This window comes from Canis lupus, chromosome 15 (genome assembly GCF_003254725.2).
Source record: "Canis lupus dingo isolate Sandy chromosome 15, ASM325472v2, whole genome shotgun sequence".
In the NCBI taxonomy this organism is placed as follows: Eukaryota; Metazoa; Chordata; class Mammalia; order Carnivora; family Canidae; genus Canis; species Canis lupus.
In genome coordinates, this window is record NC_064257.1 from 3356377 (window position 1) to 3380109 (window position 23733).

Below are 23733 nucleotides of genomic sequence, written 5' to 3' on the forward strand. Positions count from 1 at the left end.
CCCTGGTGTGCTGTGAGTGGTAATGAAAACTGGTGCAGCCACTATGAAAAACAGGATGAAGTTCCCTCAGAAAATACAAATAGAACTACCCTATAATCCAGTAATCACACTATTGGGTATTTACCTAAAGAACAGGGAAATACTAATTAAAAGGGATACGTGTCGTCCCTATGTTTATTGCAGCATTATTTACAATAGCCAAACTATGGGAGCAGCCCAAGTGCTCTCAGATGAGCGAATGCATAAAGAAGTGTACACACACACGAGTATCCTTCAGCCATAAAAATGAAATCTTGCCACTTGCAACAACATGGATGGATAGAGGTAAAGAGTTTAATGCTAAGCGAAATAAGCCAGGGAAAGACCCACCATATTTCATTCACGTGGGATTTAAGAACAGGAACAAAGAAAAAAGCAAACCAAAACACAGACTCCAATACAGAGAACAAACCTGCGGTTACTAGAGAGGAGGTGGGTGGGGGGCATGGGGATTACATTTATCGTGAGCCCAGAGCAGCGTGTGGAATCCCGAATCCCGCTATATTGTACACCTGAAACAAGTACACCTAACGTTAATTATATTAATCACACTGATGTTAAAAGTGGATTCCCGCGTCCCCCGCCTTGGGCGGTTAATGCAGCTACCTATGTGCCTGTGTCCCCAGCCCCGGATCCACCTGCCCCTCCGCTACAGGTGCACCGCGCGGGGCGCAGCGGCGAGGGGGCAGGGCCGGGGCGGGGCCTGCGCTACAGCTTCCGGCGGAAGCGCCTGGGGGTAAGATGGCTGCCGCCGAGGCCGCGCCGTGCGTTGTGGAGGCAGGTGGGGGCTCCGTTGAGGCGAGGCAGGGGGGGTCTCTGGTGGCTCTGCTCTCCCAGCCTGTGAACGGCACCCGCCACCTGAGGGCCTTGCTGGGCCTGGCGCTGCCCAGAACCCCTTCCCCCCGGACCCCGGTCTCGGTGGGTTGGTGAGAGCTGTTCTTGTGACTCGGGGCCGCATTGCAAACTCCCGCGGCCCCGGCGCCTTAGAGGAAGGAGTTCACAGGCTCGCGGGGGAGTTCTGGAAGGATCCTTCCTGCAGGGGCTGGTGAGCGCCGCGCTGCCTGCGTGTGATGGACGGGGTCGATGGGGGTCGGGCGCAGGGTTCCGGGAGCGAGCGCTGAGGAGGGGGGGGGACGGGGGGGCGGGAGGGGAGGGGAGGGCAGGGCAGGGCAAACCTCCCCGAGGCACGGAGCCCCGAGCTGGGTTTGCAACATCAGGAGTGAGGCTGTTGGCTGCGAGGAGAGCAGCAAGCCCGCAGAGGGCTGAAGCAGCCTGACGTCGGGGAGCGAAGCGTTTGCGTCCAGGGAGCGCGGGGGGCCTCGCCTGCCGAGCGGAGGAATTTGGACTCTGTCGGGGGGCATTAGCGGGCTTCGGGAGAATATGGAGCAGGAGAGTGATGTGATCCGATTTGCACTCTTGGATTCATTCCAGTGACTGTATAGAGGCGTGGAAGCAGGGAAGGTATCCCAGCAACCGGACGGTGGACGGAGGCCTGACGGGGGGATGGGGCGGGGCGGCCCGCACGAGGCGTTTTGCACACCCACAGCATGAGGGATTCCTTCTGCCCTTCCCTGTTGCTCTTTTGCTGGGTGTTGCAGCAGCTTGTACCAACGGCGTGGAGGGCATTAGTTCAGAGGGCACTTGGTGTTTGCAGGTGGGCTGGGAGAGGAGGTGGAGGACAAAGTTCCTCATGCTGCCTTTTTTTTTTTTTTTTTTTTAAGATTTTTGTTTATTTGTAAATGAGAGACCCAGAGGGAGAAGCAGGCTCCATGCAGGGAGCCCGATGTGGGACTCCATCCCGGGATCACGCCCTGGGCCAAAGAACGAAGGCAGACGCGGGGAGATGCTCCACCGCGAAGCCCCCCAGGCATCCCGCCTCGTGCTGCTTTTATTCCTTTCCGGGGACATCGCACTTTTTTTTTTTTTAAGATTTTTTTTTTATTTATTCATGAGAGACACAGAGAGAGAGGGAGGCGGAGAAGCAGGCTCCACACAGGGAGCCCGACGTGGGACTCGATTCCCGGTCTCCAGGATCAGCTCCCGGCCGAAGGCGGCGCTAAACTGCTGAGCCACCCGGGCTGCCCGCATCGCAGACACTTAATTCCCTCCGGCGAAACAGGTGAGACCTTTCAATGTCTCTTTTTCAGATTCCTAACGTAAGGAAAAGAACTCAAGAATTTGAAGTCCTATGCGTTCTGGGGATGGTTGGTGTGTAATGAAGTTCAGCAGGATGTCCCTCTAGGTCAACAGGGCTATGATCTTGGTGATGGAAGAGGAACGTTCTGAGGACAACAGGTCCAGGATGGTGCTGTGACTATGGGCTGACATGGAGATTGAAGGTTTGTTGGATTTGAGGAAAGGCTTTCTCCACATTGGAACCATTTGGGGCCTTTGATTTCTGATCATTTAACATAAAAACTTTGTAGCAAGATTCAGCAGGAAGATAGTTTAGAAAAACGTTGAAAGGTCTGCCTGTTGTTTCACACCACCTGCTGGATAGCTGTCCCCCCACCACACTTGCTGACCAGACCTCCCAATTGGCAGCTGTGCTTTTAAATAGCAGAGGGCAGCCCCACAGCTCAGCTGCAACAGTGGGAGCCTTGGCCTCTGCTGATGGGGGCGGGGAGGGGAGTTTCCCTGAAATTGGTTTCACAGTTACAGGGCACGTTTCTATTTGATCCTTGGTTGTTATTCTCCAAGATAGGAGTTTTAAACCCAGCTGTGCCACTGACTCCAGGGTGATACTTAAACTCTCTGATCCTTCTTTTCTTTTTTTTTGAACAGACTTTTTTTTTATAAGATGATTTTATTTATTTATTCATGGGAGACACAGAAAGAGAGATGGGGGTGGGGGCAGAGACACAGGCAGATGGAGAAGCAGGCTCCATGCAGGGAGGCTGACGCGGAACTGGATCCCAGGATCCAGGGATCACGCCCTGGGCCGAAGGCAGTGCTAAACCTAAACCACAGAGCTCCCCCGGGCTGCCCTAGTGCTTCGTTTCTTTCATTTTTGTGTATGTGTGTGTTGTTTTTTTTTAAAGATTTTATTTATTTATTTGAGGTTTTTTATTAGTCTATTTCCGATTTTATTTATTTTTTCATGAGAGACACAGAAAGAGAGAGAGGGGCAGAGATACAGGCTCCATGCAGGGAGCCTGACGTGGGGCTTGATCCTGGGTCCCCAGAATCACACCCTGGGCTGAAGGCGGCGCTAAACCGCTGAGCCACCCAGGCTGCCCCAGTGCTTCGTTTCTTTTTTTTTTTTTTTTTTCATTAGTGCTTCGTTTCTTAAATAAAACAGGAAGACTGGCTCTTGGGGCCTCTACTATCCCTGAATTCTAAAAATTATTACCTCCTGTTTTTCTCGCTCCCTGCCAGCTAACGTGTTTTCCTGAGGACAAGCACCAGGCTGCCTTCCCTATGAGTCACCTAACTCAGTGGGGTCAGTGCTCTGTACTCATCTGGTACTCAGTTGGAGTGAATAATTGATAAACAACGTTGTCTACTCTTCGTAAGTCTTATAAACAAAAGTTATTCACATGCTCGGAAAGTAACTTAAGGCTTAGATTCTGTGGTGGTAGACTTGGATACTACAAAGTTTAAAAATTCACTTCATTGTTTAGTTATGTTTATTTAAAACAAAGTGACAAAGTGGAAGTCTCTAAAAATTAGATTTTCATTCTTTAAAGGGCATCTGGATATGGTCTCTAACTATTGCTCACACACTGGTGACCTACTTCTGCTATTGTAGAAAAGCACCGAGGATTTGCTTTTATTGTATTTGAGTTGGCAGATGTAAGAAATTTTCCTTGTTTAGTATTTGACTAGTGTTGCCTTTTTTTTTTTTTTTTTAAAGATTTTATTAGAGACCGAAATAGCAAACAGAGATAGTGAGAGAGTGCATAACCAGGGAGGAGAGGCAGGGAGCCTGACTTGGGTGCTCATTCCAAGGACCCCAGGATCATGAGCTGACGGCAGATGCTTAACTGACTGAGCCACCCTTGACAAGTGTCACTATTGTCGTCGGGTACCAAAGGTGCTATTCTCCATTTGGATAGATGCAGTGGATTCCTGGGGCTGCCCTAACAAATCACCACAAACTCGGTGGCTTAGCACCACAGAAATTCATTCCCGTAGCTCTTCTAGCTCTGGAGGCTAGAAGTCCTAAATCAAGAACATGGCAGGTCCATGCTCCCTCTGAAGGCCCTAGGGAAGAATCCTTTCCTCCCAGCTCTTCCTGGCTCCTGGCAATCCTTGGCATTCTCTGGCCTGTAACTGCATCAGCCCCCTCTTTGTCCTGTTTTCATATGGCCTTGTTCCCTGCATGTGTCTCCTCTACTTTTAAGGATTCCAGTCATGGTGGGGATCCCTGGGTGGCTAAGCGGTTTGGCACCTGCCTTCAGCCCAGTCGTGATCCTGGAGACCCGGGATCGAGTCCCGCTTCAGGCTCCTTGCATGGAGCCTGCTTCTCCCCTGCCTGTGTCTCTGCCTCTGTCTCTCTCTGTGTGTCTCTCATGAATAAATAAATAAAATTTGGGGATCCCTGGGTGGCCCAGCAGTTTAGCGTCTGCTTTTGGCCCCGGGGCGCGATCCTGGGGTCCCGGTATCGAGTCCTGCGTCAGGCTACCGCCATGGAGCCTGCTTCTCCCTCTGCCTATGTCTCTGCCTCTCTCTATGTCTATCATTCATAAATAAATAAATAAATAAATGATAAATAAATAAATCTTTAAAAATTAAATAAAAATAAAATCTTTAAAAAAAAGGATTCCAGTCACGGGACTTAAGGCCCAGTGTAATCCAGTATGACCTCATCTTGGCTAATTATGTCTGCAAAGACCCTATTTCTTTTTTTTTTTTTCTTTTTTTTTTTTTAATTTTTATTTATTTATGATAGTCACACAGAGAGAGAGAGAGAGAGGCAGAGACACAGGCAGAGGGAGAAGCAGGCTCCATGCACCGGGTGCCCGACGTGGGATTCGATCCCAAGTCTCCAGGATCGTGCCCTGGGCCAAAGGCAGGCGCCAAACTGCTGCGCCACCGAGGGATCCCAAGACCCTATTTCTAAATAGGGTCACGTTCTTAAATTTGGGTAGGCATGAAATTTTGGGGGACACTATTCAATCCCCAAAACCCCGGTTTGATGGTGACAGTTGCCAAGGGACAGGAAGTTCTGGTTGAAGGAAGGCCCACCAGGCCCGGCTCATGGTTCCCCTCATGAAGTCAGAACATGGAAGACAGATCCTGAGAGCCCCAAGCCTTCCGGGGCCTGGCGTTGCTAGTTCCTATTTCCTGTGTGTATTCTATTCCCATAACCTGAGCACATATCCTTGCATCACCAGCTCTCACAAGCAGTTACTACGTGCCCTTTGTTAGATGCGTATAGTCGAGGTGGGTAGGAAGGCAAAATGTCTTTTTTTCCTGTGCTTGTGCTACTGAGCTTTCATTTGAGTGCCACCACAGGAAGAGTGGGACTGCAAGCATGAACTCCCATATTCTCTTAGCAGGAAGCTGCAGCAGCAATCGACAACGTGGTCTGGCTGAGACTGCTTTTTTTTTTTTTTTTTTTTTTTTTACTAAAGCTGTTTGATGCTGCTTTATAGCACGTGGGACCCTCAGGTGCATATTGTGTTTCCAGTTTCCAGACTTGCAGAGTTACCCAGGAAGCAAAAGTTGTCATTATTTGAAAAGTATTCATGGTGAACTGGCTACTTATAAAACGAGTTCTTACCCCGAACGTCTTCCCAGTGAATGTTTGCATAAATGCCAATCATCTTTGTCAGCCAGTGTCTCTCCGACATTTTTGTATCTATGTTAGGGGTCAACCAGCTTCGGACTACAGGCCACATCCAGCCTGCGGCCTACTTTTGTATGGTCTGTGAGCTGAATCATTTTTTATATGTTTAATGGGTGGCGGGGGGGGGAAGAATATGCAGCAGAGACTGTGTATGACCCACAAAAAAATATTTACTGTCTAGCCTTTGATGGAAAGTTTGCCAGCCTCTAGTCTAGGGCAGCGTACCACAAATAGAGTGTAAATGGATTGCAAGGTAAAACTGAATCTGGCATAAGAGGCAGGGTTTCATGACGCGTGTGAAAGCAATCATGGAAAACTGCTGTGGTCGGCTCTTGTCAACAAAGTGCAGACTTTTGAGCCATTGCAAACTGGCACTTGTGTGAAGTTAAACCAGAGAAAACCTGCAAGAATTGATAGGCTTCAAAAGAAAACGATTTAAATTCCTACTGCTGCTGTAACAAATGACCACCAAGTCAGTGGCTTTATTTCTTATTATTTTTAAAGATTTTATTTATTCATGAGAGATGCAGAGACAGAGAGAGGCAGAGACACAGGCAGAGGGAGAAGCAGGCTCCATGCAGGGAGCCTGATGTGGGACTTGATCCTGGGACCCTGGGGTCACGCCCTGGGCTGAAGGAAGATGCTCAACCACTGACCCATCCAGGTGCCCCCAAGTCAGTGGCTTTAAAAAACACCACAAATGCGTTATCTTGCAGCTCTAGAGGTCAGAAGTCCAAAGTGGGTTCTCGCTGTGTGAGCAAGGCTCCATTCCTCGTGGAGGCTCTAAGGGAGAGTCTGTTTCTTTGTGTTTTCCAACTCCTAGAGATTGACCTCATTCCTTGGCTTCCGATCCCTTCTATCTTCAAGCCAGCCATGGCCAGGTGAGTCTTTCTCACACGGTATCATTCTGAACCCGACTCTCCTACCCTCTGCACATTTAGAGGACCCTTGTGATTACACTGGGCACATCTGAATAATCCAGTACGACATCTTTATTTTAAGGTCAGCAGACCAGCGACCTTAATTCCATCTGCAACTTTCCTTCCTTCTTGCTGTGTAATTCTTCATATTCATAGGTTCTGGGGAATGGGATGTGAACATCTTTGAGGGGACCATCATTTTGCCTGCAACAGAACTCTTAAATTTGTTTCCACTCCGCGCCCCCCCCCCCCCCGCCACTTTTCTTTTTAAATCTTCGTGATCAATCTTTTTTTTTTTTTCCTTATGATCTTTATGACTAAATGTGAAATAAGGATATTTCGTGCTATGGTTCAATTTTTTTTCTTAATTGCTAGCAGTAAAATTAGTATTTTGGCCATCTGTTTCTAAGAACAAGAGCATAGCTATAATTATAACCTATATCTTACTAAATTAAGAAATCGTCTTTCATATTTTTTTAGTTTTCATGAAAAGGTCCCAAAGAAACCTTTTTAAAAAAATCTACTTCCCTTTCGCTAGATCAGTTATTCTTGGATAATAAAATAGTCCTTTATTACTTTTTCAGCAAACATGGTCCCACCAGCCAGCAATACTCTCTCTCTCTCATTTAGTGTTGGTCTTGATTTTTTAAAGTGGACTCAATACACGGTCACTGCATTTATACTTATTATTTCAGAGTTCTGAGCTCAGATCCGAAGATCATGCCAGCACAGAATTTCCTGTTGGTGTTGAAAGAAGTGTGCAGTGGCTCAGGGACATTTGATGATTAGCTTTGTGCTTAGCTTGCTATTGGGGGGTGTGGGCTCAGACTTAATCATGAGCAGGGCTCAGACTTCTTAGAAGTAAAAATCTTTTTTTTAACCTAAATGAGGTTTAAGCAGCTAAGTTGTATTGCAGGATGGCTCTGAACTCTTTGGGCGGACAGTTCGTGTCCGTTTAGCCAACCCAGTGAGAACTGAGGGAGGCTCATCCAGACCAGGTGAGTGGGGGCACCGCAGATGCCTCATCACATCCTCAACTTTGGCCTCTGTTGCTTTTTTATCCCTGTCTCACTTCTGCAGTAGTGTTCACAGTTAGCTGTAGAGTGGGGAAGAGAGTGCAGCACCTCTGTGGAAAGAGAGTTTGAGATTCTCCACAAAGCTAGAGCCACTGTCCCCATAAAGTCTTGCTCTGGGCCGTAGACGCAGACTGGGCCTGTCCAGCCCCGACAGTGGCTGGGACTTCCCTTTTGGCTCGGCTTGGTCCTCCTCTGTTTTGCCATCTGTGTCTGCCAAGAGCTGGACCTGAAGGCCTAACGTTTCCCAGTGGCAGCGTCCCTTGTCCTCAGAGACAACTTCTGCCTGTGAGAGCCCCATGGGGCGTCCACGTGGCTGACAGCTGCAAAGAACTAAGTACAGTCAGGGGGCAGGTGGCCGGTAGCTTGAATTTCTTAGCATTTGTTCAATTCTCTGCCTTTCAGTGTGGTCAGATGATTACTGGTGAAGATTTCTGGGAAGACTCTTTGAAAAGAATAAAGAGGAGGAAGGAATGGAGCCTCCCAAAGTGGAAACCCAGGGGGTGAGATCGAAGGCCTGCGCTTCCCCAGGAGGGGCTGGTACTTTCCCCACAGGGCACTTAGATGTGGGTGGCGATGGGTGAGGTGAACGGAGAAGCCTGCTTCTCTATCCGTGTGGGGCTTGAGATGAGAAGTATCCTCCAGCATGCTTGGGTCCCAACTTGAGATTGCTCAAACTAGGTGGGGGTCTGAGATGTGAAGGAACAGTGAGGACGCCCCCTCGCTGGCATCCCGCATCCTCCTGACCTTTCCTGCACTATCACTGTGAAGACTTTGGTATCAGGCTCACACTCTTCCTATTCCTGGCCTGATTCCGGGGAGCCCCAGCCCCTCAGATGGACCCAGGTGCCAGCACTTTCTCCTGCTTCTCCATACCCCACAGTCACGTTGCTTCTGGGGTTAGCCAAGCTGCTCGTCTGTCCACCTTTAGAGCAACAGTGTTTCTCTGAGTTCCTCCCTTAGCCCTTGGCTCGTCTCTGCACGCTGTCCTTGCAGTTTCGGCCACTTGGCCAGTGTCTGAGCTTATCACAGCCACTCAGCCTTGTGCTGACTTCCGGATCTCTAGGGGGCCAGCCTTGACCTCTCTCCTGAATTTCATGTGTTCCTGCCTGCATGTCTTCCAGGCACCATAAATCAACATAGCACGTCCCAAGTGGATTTCCTCTCTCCTTCCGCTCTGGTCATCCTGAGGACCCGATCTTAATGAACTTTGCCATCTTCCACAGTCACCCAACCCAGGGACTTTCATGACCTCTCCGGTCCTCATCACAACCCACACCTACTGCATTGCCATATCCTGCAGTGTTCTACTTTACATCTGCCTGAATCTCTGCTCTCCTGATTGCTTCCGCCACAGTAGCCTGGTGTAGCCTCTGTCGTCTCTCCTACAAATAGCTGGTCTCCCTGCCCCAGACCTGCTTCCTCCTATCCTGAGCAGCCAGAGGGAGCTTTCTAAGGCACAGAGTTGACCACGTGGCTCTCCTCAAGCAGCCTAGGGGTGCCTCATCTGTAGTGGGGGACAGAGGGGCTTTCCATGTTTGGACCCCACTCATCTCTCCACACTGTATCCCTAGTTTGCATTCTAGAATAAAGTTTGTAGGTATAAATCTCTGTGTTTTCACACATGCAGTCCCTTGGCCTAAATTCCCTTTCCAACTGACTTTCTCTCGCTAACTCCTACTCAGCTTTTATAGCTGAGCTCAGCTGCTGCCTTCTGCAGGGAACTTTTCTGACTCCTCCAGTGAAGTGAGATAAGGGTCCCTTCTGGGCTTTTGTGGCCTCTGGGCTCCTGTGGCAACCTCAGTCCTGGCATTTTATGGCATTATTTTGACATTATTTATTTAAAAATGTTTACATGTTGCTGACTCTAAGTGCTTTACAAATATTGAATCCTAACAATAATCCTTTGAGCTAAGTACTAATAACTGTCTCCAACTCGAGGTGACAAAACTGAGCACCGGGCGATCAAGTAACCTGTCCAACATCATGCGGCTCAGAAGGGTGGAGCCAAGATTGGAACGAAGGCTGTGTGCCTGCCACTGGGGTCCGTGTGCCTCTCGCATTGGTGGCCGACCTCCCTTCTCCCCTCCCCCACCTTTGCCGCTGGATCGCCAGCTCCTCAGGGACCTTACTTAACATCTCCAGCACTTGGCCTGAAAGCTCAGCGTGCACACATTGACCAATTAATCCACACCACAGGTAGGTCAGAGACAGTAGTTTTCTTTAGCAAACAAATGGGTTTGTCCTGAATGTATCAGCTAGTCACCCTAGTCTGCGTGGAGCACAAAGCAAGGCCCGACCCCCTCACTGTCTTCTGGGCACTTGGCCTGAGTCAGAAGGCAGCTGTTTCTGCTTTCACTGCAGCCCGGCTATGAATCTGTAGGGGGTGGCATAGATGGAGAAGGTTATGGGTCCCTGTGACATGAGTAAGGTGGGTGGGCTTGAACTGGGGTTGGTTGTTGGTTTTTGTTTTTGTTTTTTTTTAATCTTATTTATTTATTTGACAGAGCATATAAGCATGAGGAACAGCAAAGGGAGAGGGAGAAGCAGACTGCCTATTGAGCAGGGAGCCTGACACGGGGCTCTATCCCAGGACGTGGGATCATGACCTGAGCCGAAGGCAGACGCTTAACCGACTAAGCCACCAGATGTCTCTGAACTGGGGTCTGCAGGTGTGGAGAGCTGCACACTGCAGGCCAGGGTGTGGTTGTGTGACCGTAGTCCAGGGTGCAGCGTGCTGGTGCATCTCAGGGCGAGTGTGATGAGGTCCTGAGCCTGTGGAATGGGGCTCAAGGTAGCCGGTGCTGGGGGTTCCTGTCACTGGGGGTCGGGCCGGGGACCAGGGCCCTGGCCTCTGCCTTCCGCCTGCCCTTCCACGGCCCAGGGCCTTCCCCATCAGCACCTGCCACAGCCCGCTTGCTGCATTTGGGTCCTTGGTGTGTGTTCAGAGAACTCGGTCTCCTGGGCCGCCTGGCAGACTCCGTTAGTAGAGCCTGCAACTCTCGATCTCGGCGTTGGGAGTTCAAGCCCCATGTTGGGTGTAGAGGTCACTTAAATAAAAATAAAACTTAAAAAAAAAAAGCTCGCTCTCCTACCTGGGGAGTCAGAGTGCTCTCCAAACTAATGATTTCTGCGCCCAGGGAGAGCCCGCTGCCAAAAAGGCCCAGTCAAATCCTCAGGTGTACATGGACATCAAGATCAGGAACAAGGGGATCCCTGGGTGGCACAGTGGTTTAGCGCCTGCCTTTGGCCCAGCGCGAGATCCTGGAGACCCGGGATCGAATCCCACGTCGGGCTCCCGGTGCATGGAGCCTGCTTCTCCCTCTGGCTATGTCTCTGCCTCTCTCTCTCTCTCTCTGTGACTATCATAAATAAATAAAAAATTAAAAAAAAAAAAAAAAAAAGATCAGGAACAAGCCGGCCAGCCGCATCCAGATGCTGCTGCGTTTAGACGTTGTTCCCGTGACAGCAGGTGAGCAGGACTCTGGCCCGAGGCTGGTGGTGGAGCCGGCTGGGGAGGAAGCTGCCTGGAATCTTGAGACTTCAACACCTTTTATCTGAGCCCTTCTGAGGCATCTGGGACCCCAGCCTCTTGTCACATGAGCCTGCGCAGGCATTCTTGAAGGCTTAGGACCATTAGAAAGATAGTTACAAGTTATAAATTGTATTTTTTTTTTTGTAGTTTGTTTTGATATTTTGCAGACACACAGATGCTTGGAATATTCTGTAGGGATAGTACGAGGATCTCTTACATATGCTTTATCCACTCACTACGTTACTTTTTTGCCCTCTATACACTTTTCCATTTTTTTTTTCTTTTTTTTTCACTTTTCCATTTAATTTACATACTCGGATATATTTCTTCCTCCCCCCCCATCCCACTCCCACCCCGGCTGTGCCAATTGAGAGGAAGTTGAAGACATCGTGCCTCTTGACCCCTAAATAGTTAAGCATGTATTTGCTAAGAACAAGAGTGCTTCCTTACGTGATCACAGCACGCCCGCTGAAGTCTGCACGCTATTTCCTGATCTTTGGGCCGAGTTCAAGTTTCAGCACTTCCCTAGCATCGCCCTTTCTGGGGACTGTCATGGTCCTTCCCTGGTGAGGACTCCCGCTGCATGGGCACGGTCGAGTCTGTAGCCTCCCTCTGTTTGGAACAGAGTCTCGGTGTCTTTCTTGATCTTGGGGATTTGAAGAGAACAGGCCTGCTCTGCAGGGGGTTTCTTAGTCTCTGCCTGGTGCTTCCCCACGTGAACGTTCTGGTAGGAACACCTCGTGTGAGGAAGCGCACGACGACGACACTTCTAGCATTCGTGAGGTCAACTTAGGTCACTTGCTTGAGGAGAGGGCTGCCAGCTTTCTCCACTGGAAGGTGACTATTTTTAGAGCTCTAAATTAAAAGCTAACATTTATTTTCTCCTCACTACCTCCAGCTCATGCCTTGCCTTCGAGGTGACTACCATTCACAGGTATTGTGTGTTTCCTATTTTCTTGATTATTCATAATGATTGTTTTTTTATCCATAATCCTCTTTTTTTTCGGGGTGGGGGGGTTTACGAAGTCATAATTGCACATAGTTTCAAGAAAATCCTTCTGTGACGTTTGTTACAACGTGATGTTCTGCTCCCCACCCCTCTCCCAACGTCAATTTTTCTGCCTGCCAAAGGCAACATTCATTTCTTTCAGGTGATGATTTGGCTTTTATTATATCTCTGAAAAACATGGATACGTTACCACCACTAGATTGTTTTTCACTTTTGGGCTGTTTTAGGTCAAATTTTTCTGGGAAGCAGACTCCTGGAGGGTCACCTGTGGAAAGTTTGTCAGGGGGTAATCTCGGGGACAGCTCTTGCAAGGGAGCAAGGGGAGCAGATTGTGCAGAGTGGAGTTGAGCCGCGGTGCAGTCACACAGGCCTCAGCTGGTCCCAGGGCGCCAGGCTTGGGACCCCTGGCTTGTTCCATACTGAGGCCTGGGGCCCGGGCGTGAGTTCTGGCTGAGGCCTAGGAGGGGTGAGCGGCTCCCTTCCACTGAGGACATCTGGCATGGAACTTCTCCAGGGTCTGTGAGTGTCTCACGCTCCTGGGAGGTGAGAGAGTAAGGGTGTTGGTTTTGAAGGGGATGGAAGTGGCTTCCCCAGGTGTCCACTGCCATCCGCCTCACCCACCACTCCCATTTTCCTCGGCTGCTGCTGCACCTTGATCTCTTCTTTCCCCGCCCCTCCTCCCCCCACCTGTGAAGTGTTGCGGGGACCCAGAGCTCAACCCTTGCTTTGCCCCTCTTCCCTCCCTCTTCCCTTCATGGTTCTGAATCTGTTAGCCCAGTGCCTGCCTCTTAGACCTGATTCTTTTTTTTTTTTTTTTTTTAGACCTGATTCTTTAAGTGGAAATGAAAATCCTAGCTCACATATCTTTCCATCACATAGTTTTTCTTTTTCTTTTTCTTTTTTTTTTTTTTTTTTAAGATTTTACTTATTTATTCATGAGACACACACAGAGAGGCAGAGACACAGGCAGAGGGAGAAGCAGGCTCCCTGCAGGGGGACCCCGGGATCACAACTCAAGCCAAAGCAGCCGCTCAGCCTCTGAGCCACCCAGGCACCCCATCATATAGTGTTTTTAAAGAATAGTGTTATGTCATAATTATAATATGAAAGAATGAAAGTGATTTACAATAAAATAGTATGTATTTTGGTATTTAAATGCTTGGCCACAACCAAGTATGTGAAATACTTTAACAGGCCCTTCTGCCCCAAGCCACCGTTAGCCCTAACTACAGTGCCGACTGCTACAGGTGTGTTTTGTTGCCAGGATCACGGTAACATTTTCTGAAACAGTGAAAATCCCTTGGTAGAATTCTGAACAAAAGGAAAACTTCACTGTTCCCTCAGTTTATGTGGTAGGTCTATTTCTGGAAAAATTCAACGCAGAAAATAAGTTTTTGGATTTTTAAAAAGATTTATTTTAGAGAGGGAGGTGGGTAGGGGCATAAGGAGAGAGAATCTTAAGCAGACTCTGCTGAGTTTGGAGCCCAACAGGAGGCTCCATCCTGGGACCCTGAGGTCATGACCCCAGCTGAAATCAAGACTTGGGTGCTTAACCGACTGAGTCACCCAGGGGCCCCCAGGAGTCTTTGGATTTATGTGTAAAATGGAGTTAGTTAGATTCTTAGCTGAGATCATTATGAACAGATTTTTCTGTGCTACGTGACTTTCTCAGGGCATTGGAAAGTCAGAGAGAGTGAAGAATAATTGTTTCTTAGGGCGCGGGGTTGGGGTGGGATGGGGGTGTCAGTCCATGAAGCGCGAACCCCTGATTTCCGCTCAGGCCTTGATCTCAGGGTAGAGAGCTCAAGCCCCCTGTTGGGCTCCAGGCTGGGCGAGGGGCCTCCTTTAACAACGGGGGGATTCTTGTTACGGGGGCGCTGCGGGGCGTCTGGGTCCCTGCTCCCTTCACACTAACGCGGGCGCCGCCCCTCCCCGGCAGCCCCGGGACCCCCAGCAGTCCCGACGGCGAGACCGCACCTTGAGGTCTCCAGCCGCCTCCAGGGGGCAGCGGCGGCCCGTCCAGCGCCCGCGCCTCCCGGCCTCCCCGCCCGCAGGCCAATCCGCCTCGGTGCTGGGCTCCCCCTGGGGCTTCCCTCGGGGCCCTGTTCCCTCCCCACCCCCCCCTGCTCAGCGCCCCGTCCTGTCCCCGGACTCCAGTCCGTCTCTGGCAGCGGGGCTCGCGCTCGTCTCCCTGCTCCCACCTCGTCGTCGACGTCGAATCCGCGGGGAAGGCCGAGAGCCCCCCCCAGCACAGCCCCCAGCACAGCCCCCCCCCCCCACCCGCCCCTGCCCCGGTCGTGAGGTCGCCTTACCTGGGAGGTTCCTCCAGCATCTGCGGGGCGCCCGGATTCCGCAGGTGCCGGCCCCGAAGTGCCTCCTGCTCTGTCGGCCTCCCGGTTAGTAGCCACTTCGGGGGGGCGACACCCAGGCTTCCCTGATCTCTGCGGGATTCTAGAAGGTGTGACTGAGTATTGGGGTAGTTGAGGCTGACATTCACCCGGCTGGTTTGTACTGCGGCAGGCGCCCCCACCGCCCCCGTCACCTGACCACCATCACCCCACCACGCCGACCTCCCCCATCACCAACATTCCCATCACGCCGATCGCCCGACCCCTATCACCCGCATCATCTCCATCATCCCGACCATCACCCCCATCACCCCCAGCGCCCCTATCACCAACATTCCCATCACCCCCACCACCCCGACCACTCCCACCGCTCCCATCACCACCAGCACCGAGGGTGCAGCCGGGCCATGGCCCCGCCGAGGGCAGCACGCAGGCCCCAGGCTTTGGCATTTACACCACCAGCACACAGCCTGTGCTACCCCTCAGCCCTGCCAGACCTGGGCTTTAACTCCTCCAGAATCTTACATGGTCCTGTTACCTCTGGGTGTGTGTGTGTGTGTGTGTGAGAGAGAGAGACAGAGACATGCCCACACGTGACTGTGGGATATGCTTCCACTGACTGAGCAAATGTCTGTGCTGCTAAGCTGTGCTCTTCTGTAGTGGGATTTTTTTTAAACAGCTTTATTTTTATTTTTTAAAGATTTTATTTATTCATGAGAGAGACACACAGAGGCGGAGACACAGGCAGAGGGAGAAGCAGGCTCCATGCAGGGAGCCCAACCCGGGACCTCAGGATCATGCCCTGGGCTGAAGGAGGCGCTGAACCGCTGAGCCACACCCCCTCCCCTAGGCTGTCCACACTAACAGTACTTAATTCTCTTTCACTGCCAGTGAATATTCGCAATTCATCCATTCACAAGTTGGTGGACATTTGTGGCATCTATGCTTTTTGGGTATTAGACTAATGTGGCTATAACATTCATGTAGAAGTGTTTGTGTGGACCTATATTTTCACTTCTCCTGGGTGCACACCTACACTTGGTATGGCTGGGGCCTGTGATAACCATGTTTCAGTATTCTGAGGAACCGTCAGACTTTTCTAGAGGCTGTGCCATTTTGTATTCCCATCAGGAGCCTGTGAGGGTTCTGGTTTCTCTGTATTTCCCATCGCTGGTCATTATCTTCCTTCCTTCATTCCTTCATTCGTTCATTTATATATATTTTTAATTCATAGAGAAAGAGGCAGAGGGAGAAGCAGGCTCCACACAGGGAGCTCAACGTGGGACTCGATCCTGGGTCTCCAGGATCACACCCTGGGCTGCAGGCGGCGCCAAACCGCTCTGTCACCGGGCTGCCCTCGCGATCTCTTTAACATCCTCTGTTTTCCTAGTGGAGTGAAGTGTGATCTCATTGTGGTTTTTGTTTTTGTTTTGATTTTTGAGAGAGAGAGGGAGAGTGAGCAAGCAAGCAGGGAGGGGCAAACAGAGAGGGGGAGAGAGAACCCTAAGCCCACTCTACACCCAGCATGGAGCCTGATGTGGGGCTCGACCCCACAACCCTGAGATCATGCCCTGAACCAAAATCAAGAGTGAGGCACCCAACTGATGGAGCCACCCAGGTGCCCCACCCATTGTGGTTTTGATTTGCAATTCCCTGATGGCTAATGATATTGAGTATCTTTTCATGTGTTTATTGACCATTTGTGTATCTTCTTTGGGAAAATGTCCATTCAGATCCTTTACCCATTTTTTTTTAAAGATTTTATTAATTTATTCATGAGAGACACGGGGGGTGGGGGTGGTGGCAGGGACACAGGCAGAGGGAGAAGCAGGCTCCATGCAGGCAGCCTGATATGGGACTCGATCCCGGGACTCCAGAGTCATGCCCTGGGCCAAAGGCATGCGCCAAACTGCTGAGCCACCCAGGGATCCCCCCTTTACCCATTTTTTAATGGAGTTGTCTTTTTATTATTGAATTGCAAGAGTTCTTTCAATATTCTAGGTATAGATCTCTTATCAGATACATCATTTGCGAGTGTTTCTGGCCATTCTGTGGGTTGTCTTTTCACTTTCTTTATGGTTTGCTTTGAAGCAGAAAAGTTTTAATTCTGTTGAAGTCCAATATTTTTCTTCCATCAGTGTGTTTTTGATGTCATAACTAAGAAGGCTCTGCCTAAACTAAGGTCATGAAGATTTATTCTTGTATTTTAAGTTTTATGGCTTCACTCTTAAATAGGGCTCTGACCCATTTTGAATTAATTTTTGTGTATAGTAGGAGAAAAGAGGTTTAATTTCCTTCCTTTGTGGATGTCCAATTGTCCCAGGCATTTGTTGAAAAGGCTGTTCTTTTCCTTGTCTTGGCATCTCTGTTGAAAATCAATTGACCATAGATATAAGGGTTTATTTCTGGCCTTTCTACTCTGCCTCATTGATCTGTAAATCTTTCCTATGCCAGCTCCATGGTACATTTTGAATTTGACAAGTGTGGATCTTCCAGTTTTGTTTTGTTTTTTTTTTTCCAGATTGTTTTGGCTGCTCTAGGTCTCTAGCATTTCCATATGAATTTTGGGAATACGTTTTCAACTTCTGCAAAAAAAAAAAAGCCAGCTGGGATTTTGATGGAGATTGCGCTGAATCTGTAGATGAGTTTGGGAAGTGTCGTGATCTTAACAGAATTAAGTTTTCCAACCCATGAACATGGCTTTCTTTCCATTTGTTTAGGTCTTTAATTTCTTTCAGTAATATTTTATATTTATCAAAGTATAAGCTTCTACTTTTTAAATTTATTCCTAAGTATTTTATTCTTTTGATGTTATTGTCAATGAAATTGTTTTCTTGATTCTTTTTTTTTTTTTTAAGATTTTATTTATTTCTTTGACAGAGACTGAGGAAACAAGCATGAGGAGAGGGAACAAGAGGAGAAGCTGATGCTCGCTGAGCAGGGAGCCAGATGCAGGGCTTGATCCCAGGACTCTGAGATCATGACCCAAGCCGAAGGCAGATGCCCAGCTGACTGAGCCTCCCCTCTTGATTTCATTTTCAGATTGTTCATTGCTCCAGTCTAGAGAGAAGTTGATTTTTGTGTATTGATCTTATATTCTGCAACTTTGCTGAGTTTATTAGTCCTATAGTTTTCCAATAGATTCCTTAGGATTTTGTGTATAACGAGATCATGTCAGCGAATTTCACTTTTTTTTTTTTTTTTTTTTTTTTTTTTTTGCAATTTGCCCTGACTAGAACCTCTAGTACAATGTCAAATAGAAGCAGTGAGGGCAGATGTCTTGGTCTTATTCCTGAGCTTCGGGCAAAAATCCCTAGTCTTCACCATGTGGGGACTTTTGTAGGGGCTCTTTATCAGACTGAGGAGGTTCTCTTCCTAGTTGAGTATCACGAAAAAGCTGTTGGGTTTTGTAAAATGCCTTTTTCATTCTATCGAGATGATTCTGTGTTTTTTTGTACTTGATTCTGTTAATGTGCTACGTCATATTGCTTTTTGGATGTTAAACCAGCCTTGTGTCCCTGAGATGAATCCACATTTATCTTTTGAGTGACTAGAGTGTGACTACACCAGGGCTGGGGCCAGTGTCCCCAGGGCTTACCAGGAGGAGCCTGGCTATGAAGTAGACAGTATTGAATGAATGAATGAATGAATGAATGAATGAATGAATGAATGAATGAATGAATGGCTAAACCAATCTAAAGTAGTTTAAACGACTCTGCTCACAACTTCATTGACTTCACCTGAGCGGAAAATGAGGCGTCCACACGGTATCCTCCTGGGCCTGAGCTGCCTGAAGGGCTGTCCACGCACGTGGGCACAGATGTCCCTCTGAGGGCCGGGCCCTGGGGTATGGGCTGAGCCGCCCCTTCTCGCCCCAGGCCTGTTCTCCATGGCCAACTCCGGCCCCAACACCAACAGCTCCCAGTTCTTCCTGACGTGTGACAAGACGGATTGGCTAAATGGCAAGCACGTGGTGTTCGGGGGAGGTCATGGAAGGCCTGGATGTCCTGCGGCAGATCGAGGTGGGGGGCTGCCCAGCTCCAGATGCATGACCCCATGGGGGAGCTGGGGGAGAGCGCTGCTCCACTCAGGGGAGAGTGGGGGGCACGTGGGGAGGGGCCCCAAGCCACCCATCACCCTCCACCCTCCCCGGTTTCTGCCCCCATCTGTCCCCCCCAAGGCAGCAAGGACGGGAAGCCGAAGCAGAAGGTGATCATCGCCGACTGTGGGGAGTATGTGTGAGTCTGCACGCCCCGTGTCTGCACCGCCCTGCGTCCCGGATTGGTCACCCCGTCTCAGGGCATCGGTCCCCTCTGGGCAAGCAGGGCTTTGTGTCCCGGCTCCTGGGGTCTGCTTGGAGCAGCTCTTGTGCCGAGGCGGCCCGGGCTTCCTCTGGCTCTCTCCCCGGGGCAGCCTCTGCTGCTGCGGCTGCTCCTGGGCCCACCCGTGTGGCTCCCGGATGTCGCTTCTGCTAAAATAAATCCTAGTTCTTGTCCTGCTGCCTGTCAGCCAGGTCCAGGTGTTTACAAAGGTTGCGGCTGTGCCTGGACCTCCTCCTGCGACAGAGCAGAGCACCGCGCTGCTGTGTGCCTCCCGGCCGGGCCAAGACCCTGAGTGTGCACCCTTGTCAGGCGGCCGCAGGGCTGCAGAGGCCGAGCTGGTGCAGGTGCCTCCATCCTGCTGTCCCTGCCTCCGTCCTTCCCTCACACCTGGTCCAGAGTCGGATGGGCACCCTGTTATTCGGTCACTGCACCAGTGGTTGGTAGAGTCCTGTGGGGCCCTGCGCTTGGTGCTGGGGAGACTGAGGCACAGATGGTTCCTGCCCCCTCCCCACCCTCCCCTAGACCCAGAGCAAGTCCAAGTCTTTGCCAGTTTGAGGCTTTGCTGCCGCTCACCCTTCGGCATGTCCCGTGTGTGGAGGCCGAGCCCCAGAAGCCATCAGTCACCAGAAACGACTCCCGGGCGGCCACTGGCTCACCTACTGTCTGCCAGTGGCTCTGATCAGGGTCTACACTCCAGCCATTGGGTGCGGCGGCTTCTTGTTTTGGGTTGAGGTCGGGTTGAGCCAGGAGGGGAGGGGAGCAAGCCTGTGACCCCGGCAGGTCCCGAGCATCCCTGGCCAACCTTGGTCTCTGCCTTCGGGGGCCTCGTCACGGTGTGGGGACTGGCAGTGGTGAGGCCATGGCTGGCGTGGCAGCCGGGGGAGAAGAGGTGTGCGGGGTACTCGACAGGCTGGCTCTAGGGATGACGCGGGGAGGGGCATGGGCTGGCCTGAGCCCCAGGAAGGAGAACAGGACGTCCATGGAGGGAACACAGTTTGTCGCTGTGGTTCCGTGGCTGCCCCAGGTGGGTGGGCTGGGCATACTGGCTGGGAAGCCGGGGACCAGGAGCCCTGGGGTGGCGGGTGTGAAGTGTAAGAGCCTCCCCAGAATCTGTCACGGGGCCACCCCAACCCTCCCGGGGTGGTGACCAAGCCTCGGGGGAGTGGACAGGTCCCGATATCCGGGCTGACGACCGAGCACCTGTTGCCTACCTCCACTGGGCCGGGGACCCCATGCCTGGCTGCAGGGAAGGAACGGGGACAGAACCAGGGTGCGGCTCACAGATGGAATGGCACAAGTCGTGCTTTCAAAGATTTAATAACACATTTTCAAAATATATCAGGTTGAGTAAATCAGATCACCAAGCAGCGCGCAGAGCACGATCCTACCCTGTAAACTACCCGTAATGTCTACCTGGAGACAGACGTGTGCGTGAGGAGACCAGAAGGAGGTACGGGGGATGCTGAGCTCTGTGCTGGGACTGTGTGTATTTGTATGATACTTTTTATTTTCAAAAATTTCCCTGGTGCCCACACCCCTGATATTCTCAGTGAGGAAAATTTTTTTTTTTTTTTTTTTTTTTTTTTAGGGCCAAACGGACTCGCAGCTCTGGGTGAGAAGAGACCGTCCGCAGAGCTCCAGCTCAGCATTCCGGAGGCCTGGGGACGGTGTGGGGACACAGCAGCCCCGGCAGGGGCATGCCCCGTGCCACCCGAGGTCCCTGGGCCGGGAGCGCACCAGGCCCACCTCAGCCGAGGCGGGACCAGTGTCGCTTCCAACACAGGGGCACCTGCTGGATGTGCTCTGGGAGGAGTGGCCTCGAGTGCAAGGCCGCCGGGGAGGCCCAGATGGGCACATTCCCGTAAAGCAACACCCGTTGACCCCAGCGGCCTTGCCAGGACAGAGCCAACGCCCCGAGGAAAGCCCTCCAACCTGCGGGGACCTCCTACGTCACTGGAACCAGCCGCAGAGCCGAGAGTCCAGGCCGGGTCTGCTCCCCGACCCACAGCCCCTGGTCCTGTGGCATTTCGGGTGTTTCTTGAAGCACGTTACCCACCGTCCTCCACAGCGACTCACGGACGGAAGGCCCGGTGGGCCGGCGGGGCCTCAGGTGAAGGGCGCATGGGGCGATGCCTGGTCAGCGCCCCTACGTGGCTGTTCCTCTGAGGCCAACCCCTGCGCCCCCGCCTTGACCGCAACCTGGGCGGCAGGTGAGCCACAGGAATGAGTGGGCTGTCCCTGCACTGATGACGCGGCCTTCTCGGTTGGGGTTCGGTCTGGTGGTCACCTGCACGGCCGCGGGCTCCAGAAGTCAGCTACGGTGCGGCAGGGGATCCAGATGGCCATCCTCACGCACCCTGGGGCACACCGGGCAGGGCCCCCAGCCCCAGCGTGCAGGCTACACGCTGGGCGTCCAAGAGCCCAAGTGCAGGTCAGAGGTTCCCAGGCCTTCGCTGCCCTTGGTGTTGGGAGGCAACCGCTGGTCACTAAGGTCCCGAAGCGGCAGCTGGGCACCCGGGCTGGGTGTCGGCTCTGCCGGGAGCAGGGGAGACCGAAGCTTGACCCCGAGAAGGACTCGTCGGGCAGCACACGGGTCAGAGGCTGCGGGGGAACCAGACAGAACCCAGGTCTCCAGAGTCCGGGCGCACTGCGCTCGGGTCACTGCCAGGCCACGGTCCAGGCCCCCTGCACCCAGTCCGGGCCCACCCTCTGCGATCCTCGGCACTGGCTGTCCCCCAACAGGGCCCGGCCTCCACACCCGGGTCCCCTCCTCGGGGGGCAGGGTGACTGGGGATGCGCCCCGGGGCACGGTGCTCCCACCTCTGCTGGGCCTGGCGGGCGGTACAGGCTTGGCTGCGGCTCTGAAGAGAGCAGCAGTTTCAGGGAGCGCCCTGCCCGGGCCCCTAATTACTGCCTGTCGCGCCCTGGGACACGGGCTGCTCTCGCTCGCAGGTCTGGGCTCCTGGGCACAGTGGGGCACGGCAGCAGCGGCCTATTCTACCTCTGGGGGCTCCCCCGCAGCTCCCCCTGCCCAGCCTGCAGGGGCCCCGAGAAACGGGCTTCATCTTAACTCTGAGCGGCCGGTGGGTGTGTGGGGTCATGTGCTGACGGTTCCGAGGGCCCATCTGGGGTCAGTGGGAGGCACACCGGGCCGGGTACTGATGGCGCCGGTTGGGGCCGCCGCAACCACTGCCTTGGCTCTAAGAGTGGCGTCTCTCAGGGTGGAGAAGCTGGCGGGAACTGGGTGCCCCAAGGTTGTTTGTGGGGTGGGGGGTGCTTACGCCTCTTCCCCAAGGAGGGAAGGCAAGTAGGTGCTGCAGTGGCCTGGTGGGTGGCCAACGAATGTGCCACGTTAGGAGCCCAGTACTCGCTGTGCTGAAGGCAGGAGCCCTGCTCAGAGCCCAGCTGGTCACCCTTGGGCCGGGGTCACCTGCAGCGCAGGCTGGGGATGGCCAAGGACACGTCCTAAGACGGGATGTCAAAGCGGCACCGCGTGGGCAGCAGTGCTGCATCCTTCAGGCCTGTGAGGCTGGGCCGGCCAGTCTACCAGAACCCCAGGGCTGGGGCAGGGCACCCCGGCAGGCATATGTGGCCCTCCCTGCCCTCCCCGCACCCCCTCCCCGAGCAATGGTGGCTTGTGAGTGTTCCTGCCTGCAGGAGAGGGGGGCAGGGCCTCAGTGGCAGCCGCACGCCCTGACCACCATGTTGCGGTGCTTGCGCAGGATGACGTTGTTGCTGCTGTCGTAGTAGAGCACGGAGGTGGCGCTCAGCTTGGTGGGGGCACAGCACGCCTTGGGGACCGCATCCGGCTTCATCAGGTGCACCTGGCCAGACGGGGCGGCAGGCAGAGGCATGAACACGGGGCTTCCCCGAGCGCCCACCCCCTGCGCCCTCCCCACCTGCAGCCGAGGCGGGTGCTGATGTGGAGACGTGCCCCACCCTGTCCCCGTTGCCCCTTCCCCGCCCCACTGCCCTCAGGGCACCCCCTGGGCCCCGGCCGGCTCCCCTCAGACGGGACAGCCCAGCACACGGTGCCCCTCCAGGTGCCCTCCATGCCCCTCTCTGTGCCTCTGTGATGTGCCCCCCCCTTAGCCGTTCGTGGTCTGTCTCCCTCCCACGTGCGAGCTGGTGATGGTCACAGGCCTGGAGACGGCCCAGCAGCCTAGGCCCGCCCCTGGGGTGTGCAACGCGCTTCTCCCGCAAAGCGCTTCCCACCCTGGAGCCCACCTCTAAGGCCACGACTGTCCTGGACAGACCAGGACTGAGGCCCGGGACCCGGGGGTGGCACAAGGCTCCGCGCGGGGCGGTGGGACCTGGGCCCAGCGCACTGACCTCTTGCCCCCCCCCGCCCCGGCCCTGCTGCCAGGAACGAGCCCAGGGCAGTGGCCTTTCAGCCTCCGAAAAAATAACGCGCTGCACCGAGAGGACGGGCTGCAGCGCCAGCGGCCGGGCAGGGGCCACATGCAGGGGGCCTGGGGGGGAGGCTGCACGGGTGAGGCGGCCTCCCCGCAGCCCCGGCCTCCAGCCCTGGCAGGGGCGCCGAGCGGGACCCGGACGAAGCCGTCTGGTGGGGGGCCCACCGGCAGCCTGGCCCCCGCCCCCCCCCCCCCGGGCCCGGTCTTGGCCCCGTAGGCCCAGCGCGGAGCCGCCTGCGGAAGGACGCTGGTTGCTCGGGGCCCAGCAGCCTCGCGAA

At 53.0% G+C, this 23733-nt stretch overlaps 1 protein-coding gene and 1 long non-coding RNA gene across 12 annotated transcripts in view; one reads left to right on the forward strand and one right to left on the reverse strand.

Annotated features, from left to right (window-relative positions):
• Positions 1 to 751: 751 nt before the first annotated feature.
• LOC112642334 (uncharacterized) lies at positions 752 to 22897 on the forward strand. 11 transcript variants are annotated; one of them, XR_007402395.1, is made up of 13 exons: positions 765 to 1084; positions 2187 to 2378; positions 3418 to 3550; positions 6550 to 6714; positions 7670 to 7751; positions 8232 to 8329; positions 9768 to 10025; positions 10334 to 10498; positions 18597 to 18740; positions 18899 to 18956; positions 20383 to 20490; positions 20629 to 21250; positions 22763 to 22897. It is a non-coding gene; the product is annotated as an uncharacterized LOC112642334 (long non-coding RNA). The 11 variants fall into 11 exon arrangements; XR_007402397.1 differs by lacking the exons at positions 20383 to 20490; positions 20629 to 21250; positions 22763 to 22897 and having other exon boundaries at positions 18903 to 19213; XR_007402388.1 differs by lacking the exons at positions 18597 to 18740; positions 18899 to 18956; positions 20383 to 20490; positions 20629 to 21250; positions 22763 to 22897 and adding an exon at positions 1993 to 2158 and having other exon boundaries at positions 2282 to 2378; positions 10334 to 11185.
• Positions 20597 to 23733, reverse strand: part of LOC112642333 (bone morphogenetic protein 8B) — a 32647-nt gene continuing 29510 nt past the window's right edge. Inside the window, 1 exon segment of the mRNA XM_025419837.3 lies at positions 20597 to 22864. Coding sequence (XP_025275622.1) covers positions 22715 to 22864 — 150 coding nt within the window. The 3' untranslated portion in view covers positions 20597 to 22714.